General features: G+C 47.7%; 1 protein-coding gene across 1 annotated transcript in view; it reads left to right on the top strand.

Annotated features, from left to right (window-relative positions):
* The window catches only part of SCTR (secretin receptor), a 74,908-nt gene extending 52,369 nt beyond the window's left edge, over positions 1 to 22,539 (top strand). Inside the window, exons 7-13 of the mRNA XM_024243482.3 lie at positions 1,351 to 1,504; positions 9,958 to 10,018; positions 11,226 to 11,295; positions 14,433 to 14,524; positions 16,320 to 16,446; positions 20,780 to 20,821; positions 22,137 to 22,539. Coding sequence (XP_024099250.1) covers positions 1,351 to 1,504; positions 9,958 to 10,018; positions 11,226 to 11,295; positions 14,433 to 14,524; positions 16,320 to 16,446; positions 20,780 to 20,821; positions 22,137 to 22,277 — 687 coding nt within the window. The 3' untranslated portion in view covers positions 22,278 to 22,539. The remainder of the gene's footprint in view (positions 1 to 1,350; positions 1,505 to 9,957; positions 10,019 to 11,225; positions 11,296 to 14,432; positions 14,525 to 16,319; positions 16,447 to 20,779; positions 20,822 to 22,136) is intronic.
* The last annotated feature ends 450 nt before the right edge of the window (positions 22,540 to 22,989 follow it).

A 22,989-nucleotide genomic window follows, 5' to 3' on the forward strand; every position in this document is an offset into this window, starting at 1 on the left:
TGCCTTTCTATTGAGAAAGGGTACCTTCCCCAGAAACTCCTACCTACATCTCATTGGCTAGAGTTGAGTCATGTAACCACACTTAATTGCAAAGGAAGCAGGGTGATTGAGTTTTTTACTGTCACAATCTCTATAGTAGAGGCGAGCAAGGGAGAAAAGAGATTGGAAATTGAGATTAGTTCAGCCAACCTGCCTGCCACTTCCTACCACTTACCTGTTTGTATTGTTCATAGTTGTATGTGTGTGTGTGTGTGTGTGTGTGTGTATTTTCTGACTCAGACTGAGAGGTTCTTCAAGAAGTAGGATCCATGTCTCTCAAGGAGGTCTCCAGGATGAAACTGGAGTTTCATCCCAGTTTCATCCCAGAGTACCTGCTGGGAGTCAGGAGCCTTAAATCCTAGCCACGCTTCATTACTGACCAGCAGTGGACAAGGCCAGCAATGCCCCAGCAGGGAACCTTCTCAGGTTTTACTAAACATTAGACTCACAAGTCAACCATGGGCCTTGCCTGGAGTCACAGCCTCTGGGAAGGCCATAAGGCAGGAACCACCACTCTCCGGCAGGCAGCACCGGGCGCTCCTCCTTCTCGGGCTTGTCTTTGCAGCAGCCCTAGGGCTATCCCAGGAGCTGTCCCATCCCCAGGGGACAGCCCAATGCAAAGAAAAGGACAAAGGCCCTACCATGGCAGAGGTACAGGAGCTGTGCTGGTGTAGAAGCCTGGTGCCCCACAATTCTATAGGCATAACTTCCAGGGATCCCTGCAGGGGACATGCCTGTTAAAAGAGTCAGTCACTGCATCAGGGAAGTCCAACTCTATGACATCCCCATCAGATATGTGGAGAGTGCAATGTACCAGCCAGGGCCATTTTTACCATAATCAGTGGTACCTCCTAACAGAGTTGGCACATCCCTTCATTATGTGTTTGCAAGGGAACTGAGCTAGAAAAGATTTTTTTAACCCTTTGCTCAGAAATCTCTTCGCTTTCTAGGCCTTGGTTTCCTCATCTGAAAAAATGAGGGGATTGGGCAGTATCTGACACAGTTTTGTAGTTGAAGGACTGTCTCCTCATCTAGCCTGGCAGCCGCTGCTAGCATTTGAACCTAGTTCCTGCTCCTGTGATGGTCCATTGGCCAGCTTGACTGAACCCACTAGGCCTGTGGACTCCTACTCTCTAGAGAATGCTGCAGGCCTGACGGAGGAAGGCTGCGGAAGATGGCCTTGAACCCCAGAGGCCTGCTCTTGTGGCCTGGCTCCTGCCCCTACAACACCCTGTTGCTCCCTTTGGGGCCACTCACCAGAGGGAACCCCACTGCCACCCGGCCTGGGTTCAGCTGCCTCTCTCTCTCCAGGCGGGCTGCAAGCTGGTCATGGTGCTGTTCCAGTACTGCATCATGGCCAACTACTCCTGGCTGCTGGTGGAAGGCCTCTACCTTCACACACTCCTCGCCATCTCCTTCTTCTCCGAAAGAAAGTACCTCCAGGGATTTGTGGCATTCGGATGGGGTATGTTTCTCCCTGGGTCTGGTATCTGCATGGTATGTGGGAAGGGGTGCTGAGTCGAGAGTTGGAGGGTTTGGCTTTTAGTTCCAGCTCCACACTTAACTAACTTGTGTAATCTTTTTTTTTTTTTTTTGAGTTGGAGTTTTGCTCTTGTTGCCCAGGCTGAAGTGCAATGGCATGATCTTGGCTCACTGCAACCTTCATCTCCCAGGTTCAAGTGATTCTCCTACCTCAGCTTCCCAAGTAGCTGGGATTATAGGCATGTGCCACCACACCCAGCTAATTTTGTATTTTTAGTAGAGACAGGGTGTCGCCATGTTGGTCAGGCTAGTCTTGAACTCCTGATCTCAGGTGATCCGCCTGCCTCGGCCTCTCAAAGTGCTGGGATTATAGGCGTGAGCCACCGCATCCAGCTAACTTGTGTAATCTTAGACAAGTTCCTTGATGTTTAACCCTCTGGTCTCAGTTTACTTATCCATCAAGTGGGAAATCCTAGCTCAAATTTAGCCCCAGTTTCTGGCATCTAGAGCTTTTTACAGTTTGTTCCTACTCAATACTTGTTGCCTTATCTGCCTTTAGACAGTCCATTCCTATGTCCTCTTTCTTGCTTCCTTTCTGTATTAGGACGCTTTTGACTGCTGGCATCAGAAAATCTGTAAACCTTTAAACATAAACGAAATTAATTGGCTCATATAACTGAAAAGTCCGGGGATCACCAACTTCAGGAGAGGCTGAATCCAGCAGCTTAACACTGTTTCTTTCTCTCTCTACTTTGCCTTTCGTAACATCGGCTTTATAGTTAGGCTGGTGTTCCCAGTGGAATGGCCAACAGCTTCTGGGCTAGAGACTTCCTTGTACCGAACTCCAATGAGAGAAAGAAAGAGACTCCGTCCAGCATTCTCAGCAAATACTCTGAGGTGCACTCTGGATGGACTGCTTAAATCTCATAGACACCCTTGAACTAGTCACAGAGGCCTGAGAGAATGAAATATGTTGATTGGCCTAAGCTACTCAAGCCACATGACTTCCCAAAGGAGACTCGGGATTCATTGTCTAGGAAAGAGGGAGAGTGAGAGCGAGACAGCCAAGTGCGGGCCCCCGTTTCATCTCTCTCCCTTTTCCTTTTCAGTCAATGAAGATGATAAACAACTTCCATTTTAGGGGCACTTGCTATGTGCCAGGCATTGGATTCAGCACTTTACATGTATCATTTAATCATTGTAGCAATCTCCAGAGGCCTCTCAGAGACCTCAGCTCACAGACACAGCATAACATACTCAACTCACATGGTAAACAAGGACAGACCTCAGGATTCAAGCCAAGACTTGTCTGTTTCCAAAGCCCTTTAAATTTTACCCTGCCATTAACATCCATCCATCCATCCATCCATCCACCCACCCACCCATGCACACATCCACCCACCCATCCATCCATTCCTCTATCCATTCATCCATTAGTTGTTCATTTGATAAACATGAACGTTACCCTAAGGAGTTCTAGACAGACAGCCAGGTTCCTGTGAGTGACTCAAAGGCTTACAGAGATAGTCATGTGCACCAAGCATTAGCTTCTTTTGGTTTCTTCCTGGTGCCTTTAAGAAGTGTCCCTGCCAGGAATGCCCTCTGCTGCCTTTTCTGCTTGTCTAAATCCTTATTTACAAGGGCCCTGTCTCCCCATCAGGGAAGCTGCCTCAGCTGGCAGAGCTTGCTGAGCCCTCCTGCTTCTGAACCTTGGCAGCCCAGTTAGCACCTGACCCTGGGCCCGCGGGAGGTTGCAGGGTTATGTCGACGTCTCCAGAGGCCAGCGATCCCAGAGCGCCTGGGGACCAGGGACTTGCCTTATGCAGCTGGCTCTGCCAAAACAGCACCCAACTCACTGAGCCCTATTCACTAAGCTTTAAATCCCAGATATGCCAGGATTCAGCTGTATGAACATGGACAGTTTTCTCATCTATAATATCGGGACCATAATTTATTCAACATTCTTTGAGCACTTCCTGTGTTCAGAGATTACAAAGCTGCATTGTGATAATATCTCTGTCACAGGATTTTAAGATGTTTGAATGAAATAATAAGAACCTTCCTTTCTTCTTCAAATCTTTATGGAGCATCTACTATACGCCAGCCCTGTGCTGGGTGCTAAGAATTGAGTAACATATAAAACAGCAATGGTTCTCTTCCTCCTGGCCTGTTTGCCTGCCAGACACCAAAGAGACCCTGAAGGGTCCATGGAAGGCCTGAAGCCCCTCTATCTGTGAGAAGCCCTTTTCATGAGAGGGTAACGGCCCCTGCTTGAAATTATACTGATTTCACCAAAGATAGGTTGCTTAAATGGGTACACGCCTACTGTAAAACCTTGCAAAAAAATTTTTTTTAAGTAGAAAAAAAAAAAATTACCCTAGTCCCACAGATTGAACTTTTTCTGAGATTTCCTTCCAACCTTTTTTTCTACTTGCAGTTTTTCCTCACACAGCTGTGGTCATTCTCTATGAAGAATTTTGAATTTCGTTTCTTCCCATTAACACATAACCATGTTCTGTATTATGTCAAATCTTTCATAAACATTTTAAACTACCATATAGATGGATAGATGTAATATAGATGTATTTAACCACATACCTATTGTTTGGACACTTAGGTTGTCTCACTATTGTAAATAGCACAGTGATGAATACCTTTATGGGCAAAGCGTTTTCTGTATGTAATACAGAATCCCAGGATATGGATTCCTGAGTGGAAAGGAGTGAGCACGTTTAAGGTTTTTAACACTTACCCAAAGCTTTGACTTTTTCAGAGCGGCTGAGGTGTGAGTCTGTGTCCAGAAAATAGTGACAGCGCAGGCTTTATAGATGAGCCAGGCTGCCACTTAGCCAGTGAGAGTGAGCGGCTGGCGCTGGTGGTTCTGCCTCAGCATGGGTGAGGGTCTGCCAAACCCAGCTTGCTGCACTCCCCACCCAGAGACTCTGAGGCAGTGGGTCTGGGGTGGCCTGAGACTCTGCATTTCTGACATGTTCCCAGGTGTTGCTCATGCTGCTGGTCCAGGGGCCACACTGAGCCACCAACTTAAACCATTACAAATTTTTCAAACTTCCCCACCAACTTGCCACTAAGGATGGAAGATAATGAACAAGTGCCTCTCAAAACCCATGTTCTTTGCCCAAAGCACCAAGAATTGAGGCAAGACTTTTTTTTTTTTGAGATGGAGTCTTGCCCTGTTGCCCAGGTTGGAGTGCAGTGGTGCAATCTCAGCTCACTGCAAGCTCCGCCTCCCGGGTTCACACCATTCTCCTGCCTCAGCCTCCTGAGTAGATGGGATTACAGGCGCCCACCACCATACCCAGCTAATTTTTTGTATTTTTAGTAGAGACGGGGTTTCACTGTGTTAGCCAGGATGGTCTCGATCTCCTGACCTCTTGATCCACCCGCCTTGGCCTCCCAAAGTGCTGGGATTACAGGCGTGAGCCACCACGCCCGGCTTTTTTTTTTTTTTTTTTTTTTTCAAGATAGGGTCTCTCTGTCACCCAGGCTGGAGTGCAACTGTTCAATCTTGGCTCACTGCAGCCTCAACCTCCTGGGCTCAAGTGATCCTTCTGCCTCAGCCTCCTGAGTGGCTGTGACTACAGGCATGCACCACCGTACCTAGCTAATTTTTATTTACCTATGTTTATTTTTTGTAGAGACAGTGTCTCACTATGTTGCCCAGGCTGGTCTTGAACTCCTGGCCTCAAGTGATCCTCCCACCTCAGCCTCCCAAAGTGATGGGATTACAGGCATGAGCCACCACACCCAGCCCAAGGCATTTGTTTGTTATTTTTATCAAAGTCATTCATGTACTTGGTTTAAATAATTAAACAAAAGACTACAAGGTTTATAATAAACAAAAGCTGTCTCCTGCCTTCACTTCTTATTCCCGAGCTCAGCCTCCAGAGTTAATGCCTTTCACACTTTTAACTTGTTCCTCCTAAGATTTACTCTCGTGTTTCTAAAATCAGTACACTACTATTTCTTGATTTGTCTGTTTGGAGCATTAGTTATTGACTCCACATGATGGAAGATAAGAATATAAAATTATTTTTTTCCTTTCCGAGACAGGATCTCACTCTCTTGCCCAAGCTGGAGTGCAGTGGTTCAATCATAGTCCACTGCAACCTCAAGCTCCTGCGCTCAAGCGATCCTCCTGACTCAGCCTCCCAAGTAGCTAGGACTACAGGTGCATGCCACCACATCTGGCTGATTTTTTACATTTATTGTAGAGACAGGGTCTTGCCATGTCTCCCAGGTTGGTCTTGAACTCCTGGGCTCAAACGATCCTCCTGCATCAACTTCCCGAAGTGCTGGGATTATAGTTGTGAGCCATTGCACCCGACCAAGAATATAAAATTCTTAATCCTCTACCTCCATTCTTCCATTACAGTTTCTTATAATTTTTGGCTAAATCAGATTCAGTGTATACATTATTATATCTACGTAAATAGTGTTTACCACTGAGACAAGTGGTGTACAATAATTTTACTTTCAATCTTATTTAACTTTTTATTTTCCTGGAATCATTTTTCATTTGCTTTTTTTTTTTTTAATATTGCTAGCATCAATTCTCTCAAATTCTTTGGACAACCTCCCAATGCTATTTATTTTCCAAATCATCAAATGCAATAGGAAATCTATCAGTTCCTATTTGTTTGTTTCCTGTTATATTAGTTCCTAAGGCCATCTTAACAAATTGCCACAAACTTAGTGGCTTAAAACAACAGAAATTTACTGTCTCACAGTTCTGGAGGCCAGAAGTCTGAAATCAAAAGGGTTGGCAGGGTTGGTTTCTTCTGGAGGCCCTGACAGAGGATCCCTCCCATACCTCTTTCCTACCTTCTAGTGGTGGCTGGCAATGCTTGGCATTCCTTGGTTTGTAGTTGCATCAGCCCCATTCCTGCTTATGTCTTTACGTGGACTTCTTCCTCTGTGTCTTCTCTCTCTGTGTGTCTCTCATGGCCTTCTTATAAGGATGCCAATCATGTTGGAGTAGTGGCCCACCATACTCCAGTATGACTTTATCTTAACCAATTACATCTGCAAAGACCCTATTTCCAAGTAAGGTTACAGTCTGAGGTGCTGGGTTGACATGAATTTTAGGGAGACACTATTCAACCTGGTATACTTGCCAGTGTTTTTTTCTAGAGCTTTCTGCCTTCTTGCTTGACTTGGGCTGGCTGTTCTCCAGATTTGCTCAGCTCCCTTAGCTTTCACCTTCTTCCACAAATCCTGTTTCCTTTCTTTCTCGTCTCCCTGTCTTTGGTTTACTCTCTAGTTGTGTTGGAGCACATCCTCCAGTATCTGTCTAACCAAGAGCACCTGGAAGGAACATTTTTTTATTGCATGTCTGAAGATATCTTCATTCAACCTTCACATCTAATTCATTATTTTGCTGGACATAAAACAAGTTGAAGGCTAGGCATGGTGGCTCACACCTGTAATCCCAGCAATTTGGGAGGCCGAGGTGGGCAGATCACTTGAGGTCAGGAGTTCGAGACCATCCTGGCCAACCTGGTGAAACCCTGTCTCTGCTAAAAATACAAAAACTTAGCCAGGCGTGGTGGTGGGTGCCTGTAATCTCAGCTATTCAAGAGGCTGAGACAGGAGAATTGCTTGAACACGGGTGGTGGAGGTTGCAGAGAGCTGAGACCACTGCACTCCAGCCTGGGCAACAGAGTGAGACTTCATCTCAAAAAAAAAAAAAAAAAAAAAGGTTGAAAAATAATTTTCCCCAGAATTTTGAGGGTCTTATGTTTTGGCATCAGTGTTATGGGAAGTGCCATGCCATTTTGCTTCCTGAACTTTTTACTCCTTTCTACATAAGCTGCAGGATCTTCTCTCTGTGTTCTGAAATGTCACAGGGATGTGCTGTGATGCAGGTCTTTTTTCATCCTTTTTCCTGGCATACGGTGTCCCTTTCATCTGAAAATTCATGTCTTTCATTTCTTGAAAATATTCTTACATTATCTATTTAATTGTTTTTTTCCTTCTGTTTTTTATCCTTTGTTTTCTGAAACTCCCTTTAGTCTAATGTTGTACATCCTGGAATAACCTCTAATGTTCGAATTTCTTTTTCCTACTTTTCATTCCACTGTTGTTTATTCTGCTGAGAGATTCCTAGTCTTTATCTTCCAACCCATCTATTGCATGTTTAATTGTGGTTATCATACGCTCTGTTCCTAACCCCGTTTCTTGTTCTCCGGGCACTCCCTGTTGACAGCATCCTGTTTGTGTCTTGTAGATGCAACCTTTTATCTCTCCAATGGCGTTCCTTAGAGTTGTTTTGTTCAAGTTCCTTCTGCTTCCTGTATGGTCTGTTTCCTCTGAGTTCCTTTTCTCTGATTGTTTTGGTCTTTGTCTTTTATGTAATAAGATGTTGGTGACCTTGGCTGTCTGTTCCTATTTAAGAATGAATCACTTCAGAGCCGGCTAATGGCTGTTGGGGGTGTGGGGTTTGTCTTTCAAGGGACACTGGACTGGAAGTGTTGGGGGGTCCCCCCATGGCTATCTATAGGCCCTTTGTCTGGGGCTGTTCAGTTCCTCTAGAGAATCCTTTCATCTCCAGCGTGCAGTGGCAGGGAGGTGGGCAGAGGGTAGAGGGCTGGGGTAGGGGTAGAAGCCTGTTCAGTAGAGGCTGAAAACTGAGCGGCCCAGGGGCCAGGGCTTTTACCATTCAGCTTGACCATGTCCGTTAGAAATAGAATCTGATTTAAGTATTTCTGCTTAAAAAAAAAAAAGAATCTGAGCCATACATCTAGCTTAAAATTTTCTAGTAGCCGCAATCAACACAGTAAAATGAAACAGGCTGTATTTGTTTCAATAATCTATTCTGTTCAACCCAATGTCACCAAAATAGTATCATTTCAGTGTATAATCAATATAAAAATTGGTAATGACATGTTTTACATTCTTTTCTTTTTTTTTTTTTTGAGACGGAGTTCCTCTCTTGTCACCCAGGCTGGAGTGCAGTGGCGCAATCTCGACTCACTGCAACCTCCACCTCCCGGGTTCAAGCTATTCTCCCACCTCAGCCTCCTGAGTAGCTGGGATTACAGGCATGCACCACCATGCCTGGCTAATTTTTGTTTTTTTAATAGAGACAGGGTTTCACCATGTTGGCCAGGCTGGTCTCAAACTCCTGACCTCAGGAGATCCACCTGCCTCAGCTTCCCAAAGTGCTGAGATTACAGGCATGAACCACTGCGTCTGGCCATATTTTACGTCCTTTTATTTGCACTAAGTCTTCAAAATATGGTATCTATCTTGCACTTAGTGCACAACTCAGTAGGGACCAGTCACATACCAGGTGCTCAAGAGCCACCTTGAGTGCTGGTGTAGACCATCACTTCATTCCTGCTCAGCTGAGCACCCTCTCCGGCCCTGTGCTGGGCTGCAGCCCTGTTCTCTGTGGCTCGATATTTCTAGAGAATAAACTCTGTTGGAATTTAACTATTCGGTCTCATGAGGGTAGTGCTGGCCGCCTGGGGTGCTTATCTGTTTCTTATCCAGACTTCAAACTATCCTGCTGCCCCAGCCCCACCCTGCTGCCTGCCTCCTGGGTACCAGATGCCCTGGCCTTAGAGCATCCTTGGGTACCTCCCCAGCGGCATTGCCCCAGACAGCACTTCTGTTTCAGCTTCCTCTGCTCGGGACATCAGCTGCCACTCCTCTGCCAGCCTTCTATGTGCCTAAGCGTGTTGCCGTCTCTCCTCTACTCTGCCCTTCCGTCTCAGTCTTTGTCCTTATGGGCTTTTACCATTTCTATTTCTTTATTATCATTTTAGAGGGGCTTCAGGGGAAGTAGGGATAAATGTATAAGTTCAGTTTGCCATGTTTAACTAGAAGTCAGGAAATGTTGTATTTTCTCTTCTAAATTCTTGTGGACTTGATCTCATCTCTAGTCCAAAATATATTTTTGTTTAAGCACAACAGTGATGGCTCACCTTAGCCATTAAACGCCCAAGCTTTTTACAAACCAATATTTGAATAAAATCAGCGTTTCTTTCATGACCTGTGTCCACCCCTTCTCCACTTCCTCCTCCCGCTGCATGTGGCCAGGCAGATCACTATGAGAAGGGGGCTTTCCAGTTGCCTCCATGGGTCCACGAGCCTGCCCAGGAGTCCCAGCCCCTCTCTACTTTGCAGTGGTCCTCTGGAGTCCAGCCTGGGTTCCCAGGAGACCCCTAACACCAAGTGGCCTTTGGGATCCTTCTGATTCTGCCGTAGTCCCCAGGGCATGCCCGGCACCCTTGAGGCACATGGTGCCGCATTCACACAAGATGGCACAAGATGGCAGAGGGGTTTCTGTGGAAACCAAATCTTGGCACCTGCTCAGTAGCTGGGCTGGGGTAACAGATTGTCCTGTTCTGATATGTGTGTTGAAAATTGAGTCCTCTCTCCTCTGCCCTTCCCTTTATTTTTAATCCTCAGGTTCTCCAGCCATTTTTGTTGCTTTGTGGGCTATCGCCAGACACTTTCTGGAAGATGTTGGGTAAGCTAATGGAAGCAGGATAACAAGAATGTATCTGACATCGTCCAGCTTTTCAAACAGCATAGTTACTTCTTTGGAGCTATCTAGGAAAGGCCTTTTTCTCAAAGTAGAGGCCACAGATGAGTTCCCTGGACTGATGCTCACTGCTTCCCAGGTGTGTTTCCAGGTGGGCCCAGCAGCTTTGGCCAACCCTGCACCGTCCTGGCCTTCCTGTCTTCTTGCTGCCTGTCCACTCTGCGTGTGGGTCAGATGCCAGACAAGAGCTATGGGGCTCCAGGCAGGGGTTGCTCCATGGAGGAAACTCAAGGAAGGGCCAGCCCAGCTTTTTCTTCCTCCTGGGATCTCTGTCCTGGGTGCCTCTCTACCCCTGGGTGTTTAGGAGCCCTGCAGAGCCAGGCTCTAAAGAAGTCGGGCATTGAGGGTGGCAGTGAGCCCAGGGGACGCACCTGGGAGTAGGTACATGGGAAGCAAGCTTGAAGGAAGCTGGGGAAGAGGAGAGGCAGCAGGGCAGCGGTGAGGCAGCGGGGCAGCGTGGGAGTTGATTTCTCAGGGGCATAATGACACAGACAAGCCAATAAGTGGATGAGGTTGAATGAGACATCCAAGTGTCTATAGCCCAAATTCATCCCGAAATAATTGCTTCAGAGTAATTTTTGTATTGGGTGAATTCACTTTTTTAAAAAGTCTGGATGTTCAGCTTGTCTAGAAAAAAAATGGAGATTGAGGTTCTTTAACATGTTCCATTTTCCCTTGTGGCAAAAATAAGGTGGAGCAGAGCTGCGGCTGTCTTGGACAAGGCACATGCTCCCCAGTTTGCTAAGTCCCCTCCAGGCCTGATGTCCCCAGATCCTGAGGTCGCATGTCAGCCATCCACCACTTCTCTTACTGACGTCATCTTCCTGGCCTCTCTTGGTAGCTGAGTTTGCCAGCGTGCTTGCTGGTGAATTCTGACAGTGAGCTAACTTTTGGATCTGGGAGTCTCCCGGCTCTCAGGTTCTCGCAGGGAGACAGGTGGCCACTTCTTCAGCCCCAGCAGTGCTCCTCGGTGGCAGGAAAGGGAGGTGGTTCTAATGGTGCTGGGCACACCACTGCAGGGACTCAGTGCCACAAACACGGGTCCTTCATACCAAGGGCCACGTTAGGGAACATGTCCTTGCCGGTTAGCTCAGCTCCCACTCGTAACCATGCCCAGCTGTCCCTCCCTTAGGTGCTGGGACATCAATGCCAACGCATCCATCTGGTGGATCATTCGTGGGCCTGTGATCCTCTCCATCCTGGTGAGTGGCTCTCCTCTCCCGAGCTGGGGATCAGTGGGAGAGATGGAAATGGTGACCAGCCCACAGGGGCAGAGGGTGGAAGGACAGGGCTCCCTGCAGGTGCCAGGAAGGATAAACCACAGTGTTTGTGAGGTTGGTGAGCAGCGTGGGGTGTGGAAGCTCTGCCCCCTACAGAATGTGTGGTAGTGGGGTGAGGGGTGCGCTGAAGGCAAGAGCCTGCGAACCTGGTTCTTTCCCACGAGCAGCAGCTCAAGTGTAGTGAGCAGAGCTCCTTGTTCTAAACTGGCTGGCTCCCATTGGCCTGAAATTCCACCTTCACTGGTTCAGACCTGTGGGCCTTGAGCATTTTTCTAGGGATTTGCTCGTTAACCTGGGATGAGTCGCTAAGCTGAGATCACTGAAGAGGGTAGGAGTGCAGATCCGGGAAGCTCAGTGGGGCCATGGTCTTGGGACTTTGCAGTGCTGCGAGTGGGTTCAGGCCTGGAGGGGTGGCCCCAGGAAAGAGATGCTGGGTGACCATCTTGGACAGGAGCTTGCGGGTGTCAACCCTGGTGGCTCTTTTGAATCACCTGGGAGCTTTTAAAAAATACTGATAGCTATCGATTCCATTTCTTTTTCTGGCAAGAGGCCTGGGTACTGGTCCCCAGGCGATTCTGCTCTGTGCCAGGGTACAGTCCTGTAGCCCAGACCATGGGTATGGTTCAGCATAGGGGGACAGAGGAGGGAAGGCACATGGGGACACACAGGAATCATCTCATGGATGGAAGCAGTCCCTTGGCTGGAAGTAACGTCCACACGGACAGCCCAGGGATGCCCAAGGCTGCAGAACCAGTTGAAAGTGAGTGCCCTGTGCAGGCTCGCTGGCATGGGGGAGAGGGCATAGGACAGGGCCCCTTCTCTTCCAGTAGCTGCCAGGGTGGCATTTTGGGATTGGTTGAGAGGAGAGGACCATTCCATGACAATCTTCTTTTATTTTTTTTAATTATATAATCTGAGCAAAAAATGCAAAATACAAAATGTTTGTTTTGGTTTTACTTTTTGAGACAGGGTCTCACTCTGTCACCCAGGCTAGAGCGCAGTGGCGCAATCATGACTCGCTGCAACCTCCACCTCCTGGGCTCAAGTGACCCTCCCACATCAGCCTCCTGAGTAGCTGGGACTAAAGCCTCCCACCACGCCTAGCTAATTTTTTGTAGAGATGAGCTTTCACTGTGTTGTCCAGGCTGGTCTTGAACTCCTGGACTCGAGTGATCTGCCTGCCTCAGCCTCCCAAAGTGCTGAAATTGCAGGTGTGAACCACTGTGGCTGGCACAAAATGTATTTTTTAAAAAGGAAAAAAAAAAAATCATTCATCATTCTCCCAGCTACGTATATGTTATGACCATGCGTTTTCCTTCCTATCTTCTTCTTTGAGCAGACATACTTTTCTTTTTCAAAATCCTTAATTAGGTTTTTTTTGTTTTGTTTTTTGGTTTTTGTTTTTCACTTAGCAATAGATGTGAGCTTTCCTGTTTCATGTGGAATTCCTTGACAAACTGATTTGCCATGGCTTCATAATATCATGCTGGAGGCTGTTTCCTCATTTAGTTAAGCAAGCCCTGCTGTTATTCCAGGACTTGGACAGCCCAGCCTAGGACAACCCGGGATGAAGGATGGCCAGCTCCAGTGTCCAGGGCTGGTTTCAGAGGACTGTGGTTTATTCAGCAATTGAGGATGTTGGATGAGCATTCCTGATGCAAAATATCTCCCTACCAACCTAGCATGGGGCCTGAAATTCCACTATTTAAAAATAGACTCATTCTTGGGACCTTAAAGACCTTTCTTTCTTTCTTTCTCTTTCTTTCTTTCTTTCCCTTTATTTCTTTCTTTCTCTTTCTCTCTCTCTCTTTCTTTCTTTCCTTCTTTCCTTCTTCCTTCCTTCCTTCCTTTCCCTCCCTCCCTCCCTCCCTCTCTCTTTTCTTTCTTATTTCTTTTTTTTGTCTTCCAGTGCTCCCTGTTAAATTAAATACAACTCTAAGGCAAACAAAATTAAACTAAATAGCCTCAATGAATGGACAGCATGAATAGCCAGCTTACAACAAGATGCATAAACAAGTTGCAGAGAAGTGGGTTTCCCCGAAAAGCAGTGCTGGGCTAGGAGTCCTAGACAGCCACTAATCCTGTGTCTTTTGGCAAGCATTCCCAGGCCCCAGGCTGCTTGTGTGAACAATGTGGATGTGAAGCTGGGTGATTCCACTGATCCCTGCTTCTATAAAATGGCTGGAGCAGGTGTGTGAGTGAGGGAGAGATGCTACCATGTGGGCAACTTCCTAATGTTGTTGGCACTGGGCACTGGGGTTGGGGGAGGGGACACCAAAATGAATAAAAAGACTGCGTTCCTGTCCTTCAGGAAGCTACAATTGAATTGGCAGATAAGTAGGCACATACATATTTGACAGACACATGCATTTGACGTTTTAAGATATTTTATCTCCCAATCATAGTTCGCAAGAAAAAAAAGATATTTTAAGTGCTCTTACACAGTAATATTATCCCTAAATACAGTGAATCAGGAAACGGAAGTAATCAAGGGTGGCTTCTTGAAGCTGGCGATTGAGCTGCAAACTGGTCCTCACACCAGCAGCTTCAGCATCACCTGGGAGCTTGTTAAAAATAATAATTCTTGGGCTCCACGCCAGACTTACTGAACCATAACCTGTGGGGTTAGAGCCCAGCAATGGGTACCCTAAACTTTGAGAACCACTGCTGTAAAGGCAGTCAGCTTTGGCATTGTATTACCTGAGAGCTTGTTAGAAATGCAGAATCTCAGGTCCACCCCAAACCTGCATTTTTAACAATATCCCCAGGGGCTTCCAATGCTCTGCAAGGGTGAGTGATCTGCCCTGCAACTGAGCAGACCTTAGAGCTCCTGCAGCCCAGGGGCAGGAGGGAGTGCTGCCTCCAGCCATGGACTCTAGACAGTGTTTCACCAGGACTGGGGGTGAGGAGGGGATGGAGAGGAGGGGCAGCAGTGGTGAGCCATCCTGGCTGTGGTGTCTGCAATGTCTTCTCTGCCCTCAGGTCCAGGGGACAGGGCCAGGAGAGGTGGCTGGAAAAGCAAGATACCTTCAGCCCCACCTCTGCCTTGTGTTTTGCAGATTAATTTCATCCTTTTTATAAACATTCTAAGAATCCTGATGAGAAAACTTAGAACCCAAGAAACAAGAGGAAATGAAGTCAGCCATTATAAGTAAGTGAAGGGCAAAGACTGAGGCATGGTCAGTCAGCAAGCATTTACTGAGCACCTACTGTTTACTCAACTGGTGCTGGCTATTGGAGATGGAGGAAAAGTTGTAGACCTAGTCATAAGAAGTTTACCAGGTACATGGGAGCGGTTGGGGGGAATGGTCTGATTTTAGAGCCTCAGACACTGTATGGGGGTGGAAACACTAAGAAATCTCAGGCAGGAAGCCTGAAGGCAGAGAGATCTTATCCTTGGGGCAAGGCTAAGGAGTCTCCACATGGGCTTCAAAGACTGAAATTCACACAGATGTGTGTAGGTACAGTGTGTGTATTTTTCAGAGGAGGATGACCTTCGGTTTCATCAGATTTTAGGCAAGTGTGTGATCCACAAACACTTAAGACCTTTCAAATGTTAAAGAGAAATACGTTCATTTTCTAGGGCTTCCATAACAAAATATCACAGACTAGGTGGCTTAAACAGCTGATACATATTTTCTCAGAGTTCTGGAGGCTGAAAGTCCGAGATCAAGGTGTCGACAGGTTTGGTTTCTTCTGAAGCCTTTCTTACTGTGTCCTCACAGGGCCTTTGCTCTGTGTGTGGGCATCCCTGATATCCCTCTGTGTGTCCATATTTCCTCTTCTAAGGACACCAGTTGATTTGATTAGGCCCCACTCCATCCTTGTTGTAACTTAGCCTCCTCTTTCAAGACCTTTCTCCAAATTCTGAGATACTGGGGGCTAGGACTTCAGTGTAAAAATTTGACAGTGGGTGTGGACATAATTCAGCCCATAAATTATATTAAAGACAAATTAGCGGCCAGGCGCAGTGGCTCACGCCTGTAATCCCAGCACTTTGGGAGGCCAAGGTGGGCAGATCACTTGAGGTCAGGAGTTTGAGACCAACCTGGTCAAGATGGTGAAACCTCATCTCTACTAAAAATACAAAAATTAGCCAGGCATGGTGGAGGGCGCCTGTAATCTCAGCTACTCGGGAGGCTGAGATAGGAGAATCGCTTGAACCCGGGAGGCAGAGGTTGCAGTGAGCCGAGATTGCGCCACTGCACTCCTGCCTGCACAACACAGCAAGACTCTGTCTCAAAAAGAAGAAAAAAAACAAAACAAAAACAGGACAAATTAGTGTCCCCCAGAGACCTTCTCCATGGTGTTTTGTGTTTTGAGAATCTGATGGTGGCTCAGATTACTTGGTATCAGATTCCTGGGGACCTGGGATAAAGTTGCCAGGTAAAATACAGGATGCCCAGTTACATTGAATTTTGGATAAACAACAAATCGTTTTTCAATATTTATACCCCCACATGGTGTCCATTGTTTATCTGAAATTCAAATTTAACTGGGGATTCTGTATTTTTATTTGCTAAGTTTGGCAACCCTAATTTGGGAAGAAAATACAAGAATTTATCCTTATAGATATTTATTATCTAGCAAATGAGAAAGCCGGCTTTGCTTATATGATGTTAGATATAGAGCAGCAGTGATATAGGTGCGTAATTTATAAATAAAGTTAATGGTGTAGGTACCGATTTTTTTTTCTTTTTACTGATGGAGGTGCATGATCAGAAAGTTTGGGGCTTTGCCATAAGTCAAAAATTGTTGTATCTGAGTGATGGATATGTGGGAGTTAGAAATTTTCAAAATAAAAAAGGAAAACAAAAAAGGTTGGGGTACTGCTAGCCAGCCTTAGCAGTCAGTCCCGAGCTGGGGAGTGGCACAGCTGTGTGCCCACAGGAGGAGAAAGGGCACAGGGAGGCAGAGTGGAGGCTACAGCCTCTCTGTGTTCCCAGGCGCCTGGCAAGGTCCACTCTCCTGCTGATCCCCCTCTTTGGCATCCACTACATCGTCTTCGCCTTCTCCCCAGAGGACGCTATGGAGATCCAGCTGTTTTTTGAATTGGCCCTTGGCTCATTCCAGGTAAGCTTCCAGGACTGGGGCTGCCAGCTGAAAAGAGGAGTTCTCTCTGTCCTTAGGGAGAAGGGGAGGGTGTAGAGACTGCGAGCCAGATGCCTTATCTGGCAGAGACCCAGGGGAAGAAGGGATCGGACCTGACAGTGCTACAGGTCCCTGAGTGGGATCCCTGGTCCCCACCAGTCAAATGGGGGTGGGAGATAAAACTAAGAGAGACGGAGAGACTGACTTCAGGGAAAATAAAAAGGAAAAATAGCCCCAGTACACTACATTGTACAACTCTCAATAGCATATACATGGTCAAAATAACGTAAGCGCGGATGGCCAAGTCATCAAACACTGGGGCGGGCCTTGCAGGAAGGAGTGTGGGGCGGGTGTTTGGAAGAGAACACTGTCCTCATGTTCACACTGGGAAGTCCAAAGAAAATGCCCTAGACTGAAAACTCCTCAAGTGGCAACATCAGCATATTTTTTAGAAGCAGTTAAGAGAGTTTCAAGGAGCAGTCGTGTCTGAGGAACAGGAAGTGAGGGTGGGGTGTCAGAAGGCTGCTGGTTCTGTAACAGGAATCCTTTGATTCTCTGAAACCATGTGCATATGCAAATTATTAAAACTAAAAACTGACTTTAAAAAATAAAGTGAGGTGGAAAGTCACTTACCCACTAATTCAACAAGATGTAGTGAAGTTAAAAAAAAAACAACAACAACAGTAAATGGGTTTGGACAGAGGGAGCCTGTACGTGAATCCCAAACTTCACAATGCCGTTTGTTTATTTACTCCTAGCTATTTCCTTCCAAAAATATTGCAATGTCACTTTTGGGAAAAACATACAAAGGACAAAAAATAAGTAGATGAAGGAACAGTGAAAAAAAGAATATACAACTGGTTGGGTTGCTACACAGAAACAAATATGACAAAGTTCTATACAGGAGGGAGAGATGGGTCATAAGTGTGATAGGGAGTTTCCCAGTAGCCAAAGCAAAGACAAAACGATTGTTTCAAAATTTCGCATATCCATAAGACAAAATCAAACTAACGGCCGGGAGAAGCCAGTGATTATAGGCTCTAGGGCCTGAGACAAAATTCTCCCAGTCGTTTTTTTTAAAGGACTTAGTCCTTAACAACATTTCCACGGTAGGGCAATATTGTCCAGCCAAGCTTTCACTGGGGTGGCCTCGGCCTGCGAGCAGGGGTTCAAACCCTCCCCTCATCCCTAGAGCTCTGTTCAGGGTAGGCTCTTCTTGTTACTTACAGGTTCTAGGGAGGATGCCTCACTGGGGACACATCACTGAGTGGAGTCAGGTGTTGCCCTACCCACACCTTCAGACCACACCCTCCCCTAAGCTGGCCCTCTGCCCAGTAGCCCCTGTCAGTGCCCCAGACCTCCAGAGAACTCAGCCTCTGGCTTAATCCAGGATTCTTTTCCTCTCAGCCTGGGGGCCAGGGAGCTAGCTTTCCCCACCACTGCTCTTGTAACGTCCAGGGAGGCTGGGCACACAATGGCCCATCTAGCAGGTAGAGGATTTGAGGACCAGTCAGGTGGAAGGACTTGACCTGGCTCAGAAAAGGGACCATGCTGAGAGCTTGGACCCAGGTCTGCCTGGCCATGGATGGGGACTTCCTGTCCCTCAGAGTTGGGGCTAATGGTTGGGACTGTGGACTACCTCTCTGGGAAAATGTCTTGTCAAGAGAAAACCAAAAGCACTTTCCTGATGTTCTCATAGGAATGTTGAGGAAGAAAAAGGATCTTTTAAAGTTTTGTACATATATATGTATATATATATTCTTATATATACACACACATATGAGAAAATGTTTTTCATATACAAAAGTGAAGAGAATAGGACAATGAACCCCATTACCTATCCCCAGCCTCAGCAGTATCCACTCATAGCCTGCCTTGTTTCATCTCCGTCCCTACCTACTACCCCCATCTTTTTAAGTAAATTCAAAACATCATGTTATTTCATCTGCAAAGAGTTTAGTATGCATTTCTAAAAGACGGGGCTTAAAGAAGAACACATACAACTGTAATAACACCATCACTGTCATATACTCTTTAAAAATGTATTTACGGCCGGGCACGGGGGCTCACGCCTGTAATCCTAGCACTTTGGGAGGCCGAGGCAGGCGAATTGCCTGAGCTCAGGAGTTCGAGACCAGCCTGGGCAACATGGTGAAACCCTGTCTCTACTAAAATACAAAAAATTAGCCAGGCATGGCGGTGTGTGCCTGTAGTCCTAGTTACTCGGGAGGCTGAGGCAAGAGAATTGCTTGAACCTGGGAGGCAGAGGTTGCAGTGAGCCGAGATCGCGCCACTGCACTCCAGCCTGGGTGACAGAGTGAGACTCCGTCTCCAAAAAAAAAAAAAGTATTCACTCTTTCTGATTGTATAAATAATGCTTGCTTATTGTGAATAATTTGGGAAATAAGGAAAAGTTTTCAAAAAAAGAAAAATAATAAGAAAAAAAATCTAGAAAGTCATAACCCAGAAATAACTTCTGTTAAAATGTTGGTGTGTTTACTTCCATCTCTTTTCTTTCCACAAAGACACACACACACATAATTGGGATCATGATGTGTATGGTTTTGTATCTTGCTTGTTTTGTTTAATTCTCTATCATGCCCATCAAGAACATTTCTTCATGTCATTAAAATTCTTCAAAGTCTTCATTCTTAATGATCGCAGAATCACGGTGGAAATTGGTAAACTTGCTGGCTTGTGTGAGGCCTGCCCTATATACACTGGAGCACAGCTAACTCCCTCCCCTGAACAGTGAAAATGTGTCCTTGGACCCTAGCGCAGCGGAGGCCCGGCAACCCTAGCCCATGCAACGGGCAGCATCCTTGGCCTGCTCGTGGCTCTGGGCCAAGCACACAGAGCTCCAGGCATGCTTAAACCCCTCCGTGCCTCAGTTCCCTTGCGTGTGAGGTGAAGATCCTCCCACCTGCCTCCAAGGGCTTTGGCGAGGTTAAATGAAGCACCTGGGACCTACAAGTACTCAGGTTTAGCTGTGCTCCAATCCAAGTCTGTTTTATTTCAAAGCCTGCCTTGAAGTGCCTTTTACTCCCTCTCTGACAGTAGTAGTTCCCGGACCATGATGCCCGTTTTTTGGAACTGTGTGGGGATCTTTAAAAGCTGCTGATGCCCCCAGCTACTGGGATCTGGGGAGTGCAACCTGGAAAAAAGTTCCTAGGTGATTCTAATATGCAGCAAAACTTGGAAACCAATGCCCTGAGTGTTTCTGCCCCTCAAATAGTCCCCAGTCTATGTGGCAGTCAGTGATACCTGAAATTCTAAAGCAAACCCTTCCAGCTTCGCCACTAACTCTTTTTAAAATGCCAATATCCCTGAGAAGTTGTACATATTAAGCCCACCATTGATGAGCTGATTCATCACCCTTTGAGGTCCTTTCCAATATTGTAAGTAGCTACAGGCAGGCCTGGGTGGGACTAGGGAGGAGGAGTTGGGCCACCTGAGGTCAGGCCTCTTAGTGGGGAGGGCAGGCCTGTAAGGGAGAGAAGGGTGGCCTGAGGTGGGTCCCCGAGAAAGGAGAGGAGCAGGGTGAATGCGCCGCAGAGACACTGCTTCCTGCTGATCTGGAGGCCTCTTAGGCTCCAAGCAGGCACCCCAGCCTGGAGTCCCTCCCTTGACAGAGCTCCACACCAGGATCCTTGGGGGCACCATGAGGAAATCAGGAGCTCCAAATACCAGGGAGGGAGGGTCTTACAGGCACAGACCTCGCCACACCAGGGAACATAAAACCCTAAGCATAGAGGTGTACCCACCTGTTCATTAAGCAGGGAGGTCCAACCCTGCTCACCGCTGGCTGGCCGGGACCTGTACATAGTTTGTTCTGCCTACATGTTTGTTTTTCAATTTGATTTAGTTATCTACATTTAAACATATTCAGATTTGCAGCTTATCTTGAAATAAGACCACACAGTGACCAGGGTCTCACCCTGGGCAGCCTGCACCCCTCCCGGCAGAGTGGGCGCACTTCAGGTGCCACCCATCCCTGTGGCTCCCAGGTGAGCTTCCTGAGCTCGGCTAGCTGGGTTAGCAGCCCCTACTGACCTGTCCCTGACACCACATGTGTTCGAAAGGGAGCCCACCCTTGGCTGCAAGGAGTTCACAGTTTATGCTGGATGAGCCAGCACAGCCAGGGGCACCGTGGGCAGCCCACAGGAGGTAGCCTAATTCCCAGTGAGGCAAGATAGGTGGAGAAATGAGCCTGTAGCTGATGGTTAAGAGACCTGGGGAAGGTGCAGCTGGCCAGCTGGTTCAGGCCACGTGCTGAGCACCTGTGCTAACCCTGTTACCTCTGTTCTTCTGGCAGGGACTGGTGGTGGCCGTCCTCTACTGCTTCCTCAACGGGGAGGTGAGTAGTCTTGGGTCACCCAGGTACCCAGGAGAGCTCCTAGCCATTGGTTTCTGGGTCAGAAGGAGCTACCTGGGAGGGGTGGTAGGAAGGGGGATGGAAAGGGTCAGAGGGAGTCCTGGGTCTGGTGGCAGGTGGCTTGGCCAGTTCTTTTAGGAGTCTGAGTTTGCTTAATGGGAGCAACAGAATCACCTGGAAGCCTTGTTAAAACCACGGCTGGACCCTGTTCCTGGTTTCTCATTCCACAGAAATAAATTCTGTAGGTCTGGACTGGGGTCTGAGAAAGCGTTTTTTAACAAGCACTCCTGGTACCGATGTTGATCTGTTCAGCAAATGCAGGAGGAAAGTTGGGCAGAACCCAGGTTCCTGACTGCCCTGTTGCTTGCTTAATGGGTGATCTCAGTCACTGCCCTGCTCTGGGCCTCAGTCTGCCCATATGTAAAATGGGTGACTCAGAACTGTCTGCAGCTCAGTCCTTAGGGACCTCCAGATGAGCACTGACTCCTTGGGAGACTGCGCACTCACTTTGAAGACTCGAGCCTCACATGGAGCGTTTGGGTCAGGACCCCAGGCTCTGGGCATACAGAGCTATGTGGTTAACATGAGCTAAGCCTTTCTGTGACTACTGACCATCTATCTGGTTTGTTGCACTTGAATGGGAATGACCTTTGATGTTTCCCAAAAATCAAATATCAAGCCTAGCTTCAAAGGTTCAGCTGCTGCAGCTGGGAATTGTGAAGGAAATTTACAAAGAGAAACTCCCTAGGTCCCAGATAAGTTCTGAGCTTGGGTGGCTTCATGGGAATAAGTGGGGACTCATCTTAAATCACTTAAAATCACTGGGGACCCATCACTGAGTGGAGTCATGTCTTGCCCTACCCACACCTTCAGACCACACCCTCCTCTAAGCTGGCCCTCTGCCCAGTAGCCCCTGTCAGTGCCCCAGACCTTCAGACAACTCAGCCTCTGGCTTAATCCAGGATTGTTTTCCTCTCAGCCTGGGGGCCAAGGAGCTAGCTTTCCTCACTACTGCTCTTGTGATGTCAAGGACACACACTTGTCCCAAGGTGCACAAGTCCTTTCTTTAAGACATGATGTAATGAGATTGCAGGTGCACGTGCCCAGGAGAGAGGGGACCCTCAGTAGCTACTGGACATTGGGGCTGGAAACAGTCAATCTGCGTGGACTGCAGGCTAGGGGACAGGGCAGCTGGGCAGGAGTGGCAGGGCCTGCATGGAGTCCCTGGGGGAGCGAGCAGGGCTCCAGGCACAGAACTGTCCTCTCCTGCTGTGCTGATGGCTGGTCTCCCGGGCAGGTGCAGCTGGAGGTTCAGAAGAAGTGGCAGCAATGGCACCTCCGTGAGTTCCCACTGCACCCTGTGGCCTCCTTCAGCAACAGCACCAAGGCCAGCCACTTGGAGCAGAGCCAGGGCACCTGCAGGACCAGCATCATCTGAGAGGCTGGAGCAGGATCACCCACGGACAGGGACCAAGAGAGGTCCTGAGAAGGCTGGGCAATGCTGCGGGACAGCCAGTCTTCCCAGCAGACACCCTATGCCCTCCTTCAGCTGAAAATGCCCCTCCCCAGGCCTTGGACTCTTCCGAAGGGATGTGGGGCACTGTGGGGCAGGACAAGGGCCTGGGATTTGGTTTGTTTGCTCTTCTGGGAAGAGAAGTTCAGGGGTCCCAGAAAGGGACAGGGAAATAAATGGTGCCTGGGATGAGATTCAATCTATATTTGTCCATCCTTTTGCCTTGACACAAGGCGAGGGTGTATGCTCTTGTCTGCTCCCAATGCCTTCCTGCAGGAGGAGGGCTCCTCCCTGGTCCCGCAGCTCAGTTACTCAGGGACCAGATTAGAAGGCCAACACGCAATGTTTGCCCTTGGCAGATGCTGTCTGTCTCCTACTGTAACTCACCTGGTTAGTAGCTCTCACCCAAACCTTCAGGACAACAGCTAAAATAATATGATAAAGTCACCATGGAGGCCAGGGAAGCCCCAGGGCCTCCAATCCCTTTTACTATCCCCAACAGGGTGTGAGAGGCACACCCCTATTTTTCCTGCTCTTCCACACAGATGTCCTCAGCCTGAGGCAGACACAGCAGGAAATGGGGCATGATCCCATTTCATAGAAGACAGGTCCACCAAAGCCCTGTGACTTGCCCGAG

The sequence above is a fragment of the Pongo abelii genome, chromosome 11, assembly GCF_028885655.2.
Source record: "Pongo abelii isolate AG06213 chromosome 11, NHGRI_mPonAbe1-v2.0_pri, whole genome shotgun sequence".
NCBI classification, from domain to species: domain Eukaryota; kingdom Metazoa; phylum Chordata; class Mammalia; order Primates; family Hominidae; genus Pongo; species Pongo abelii.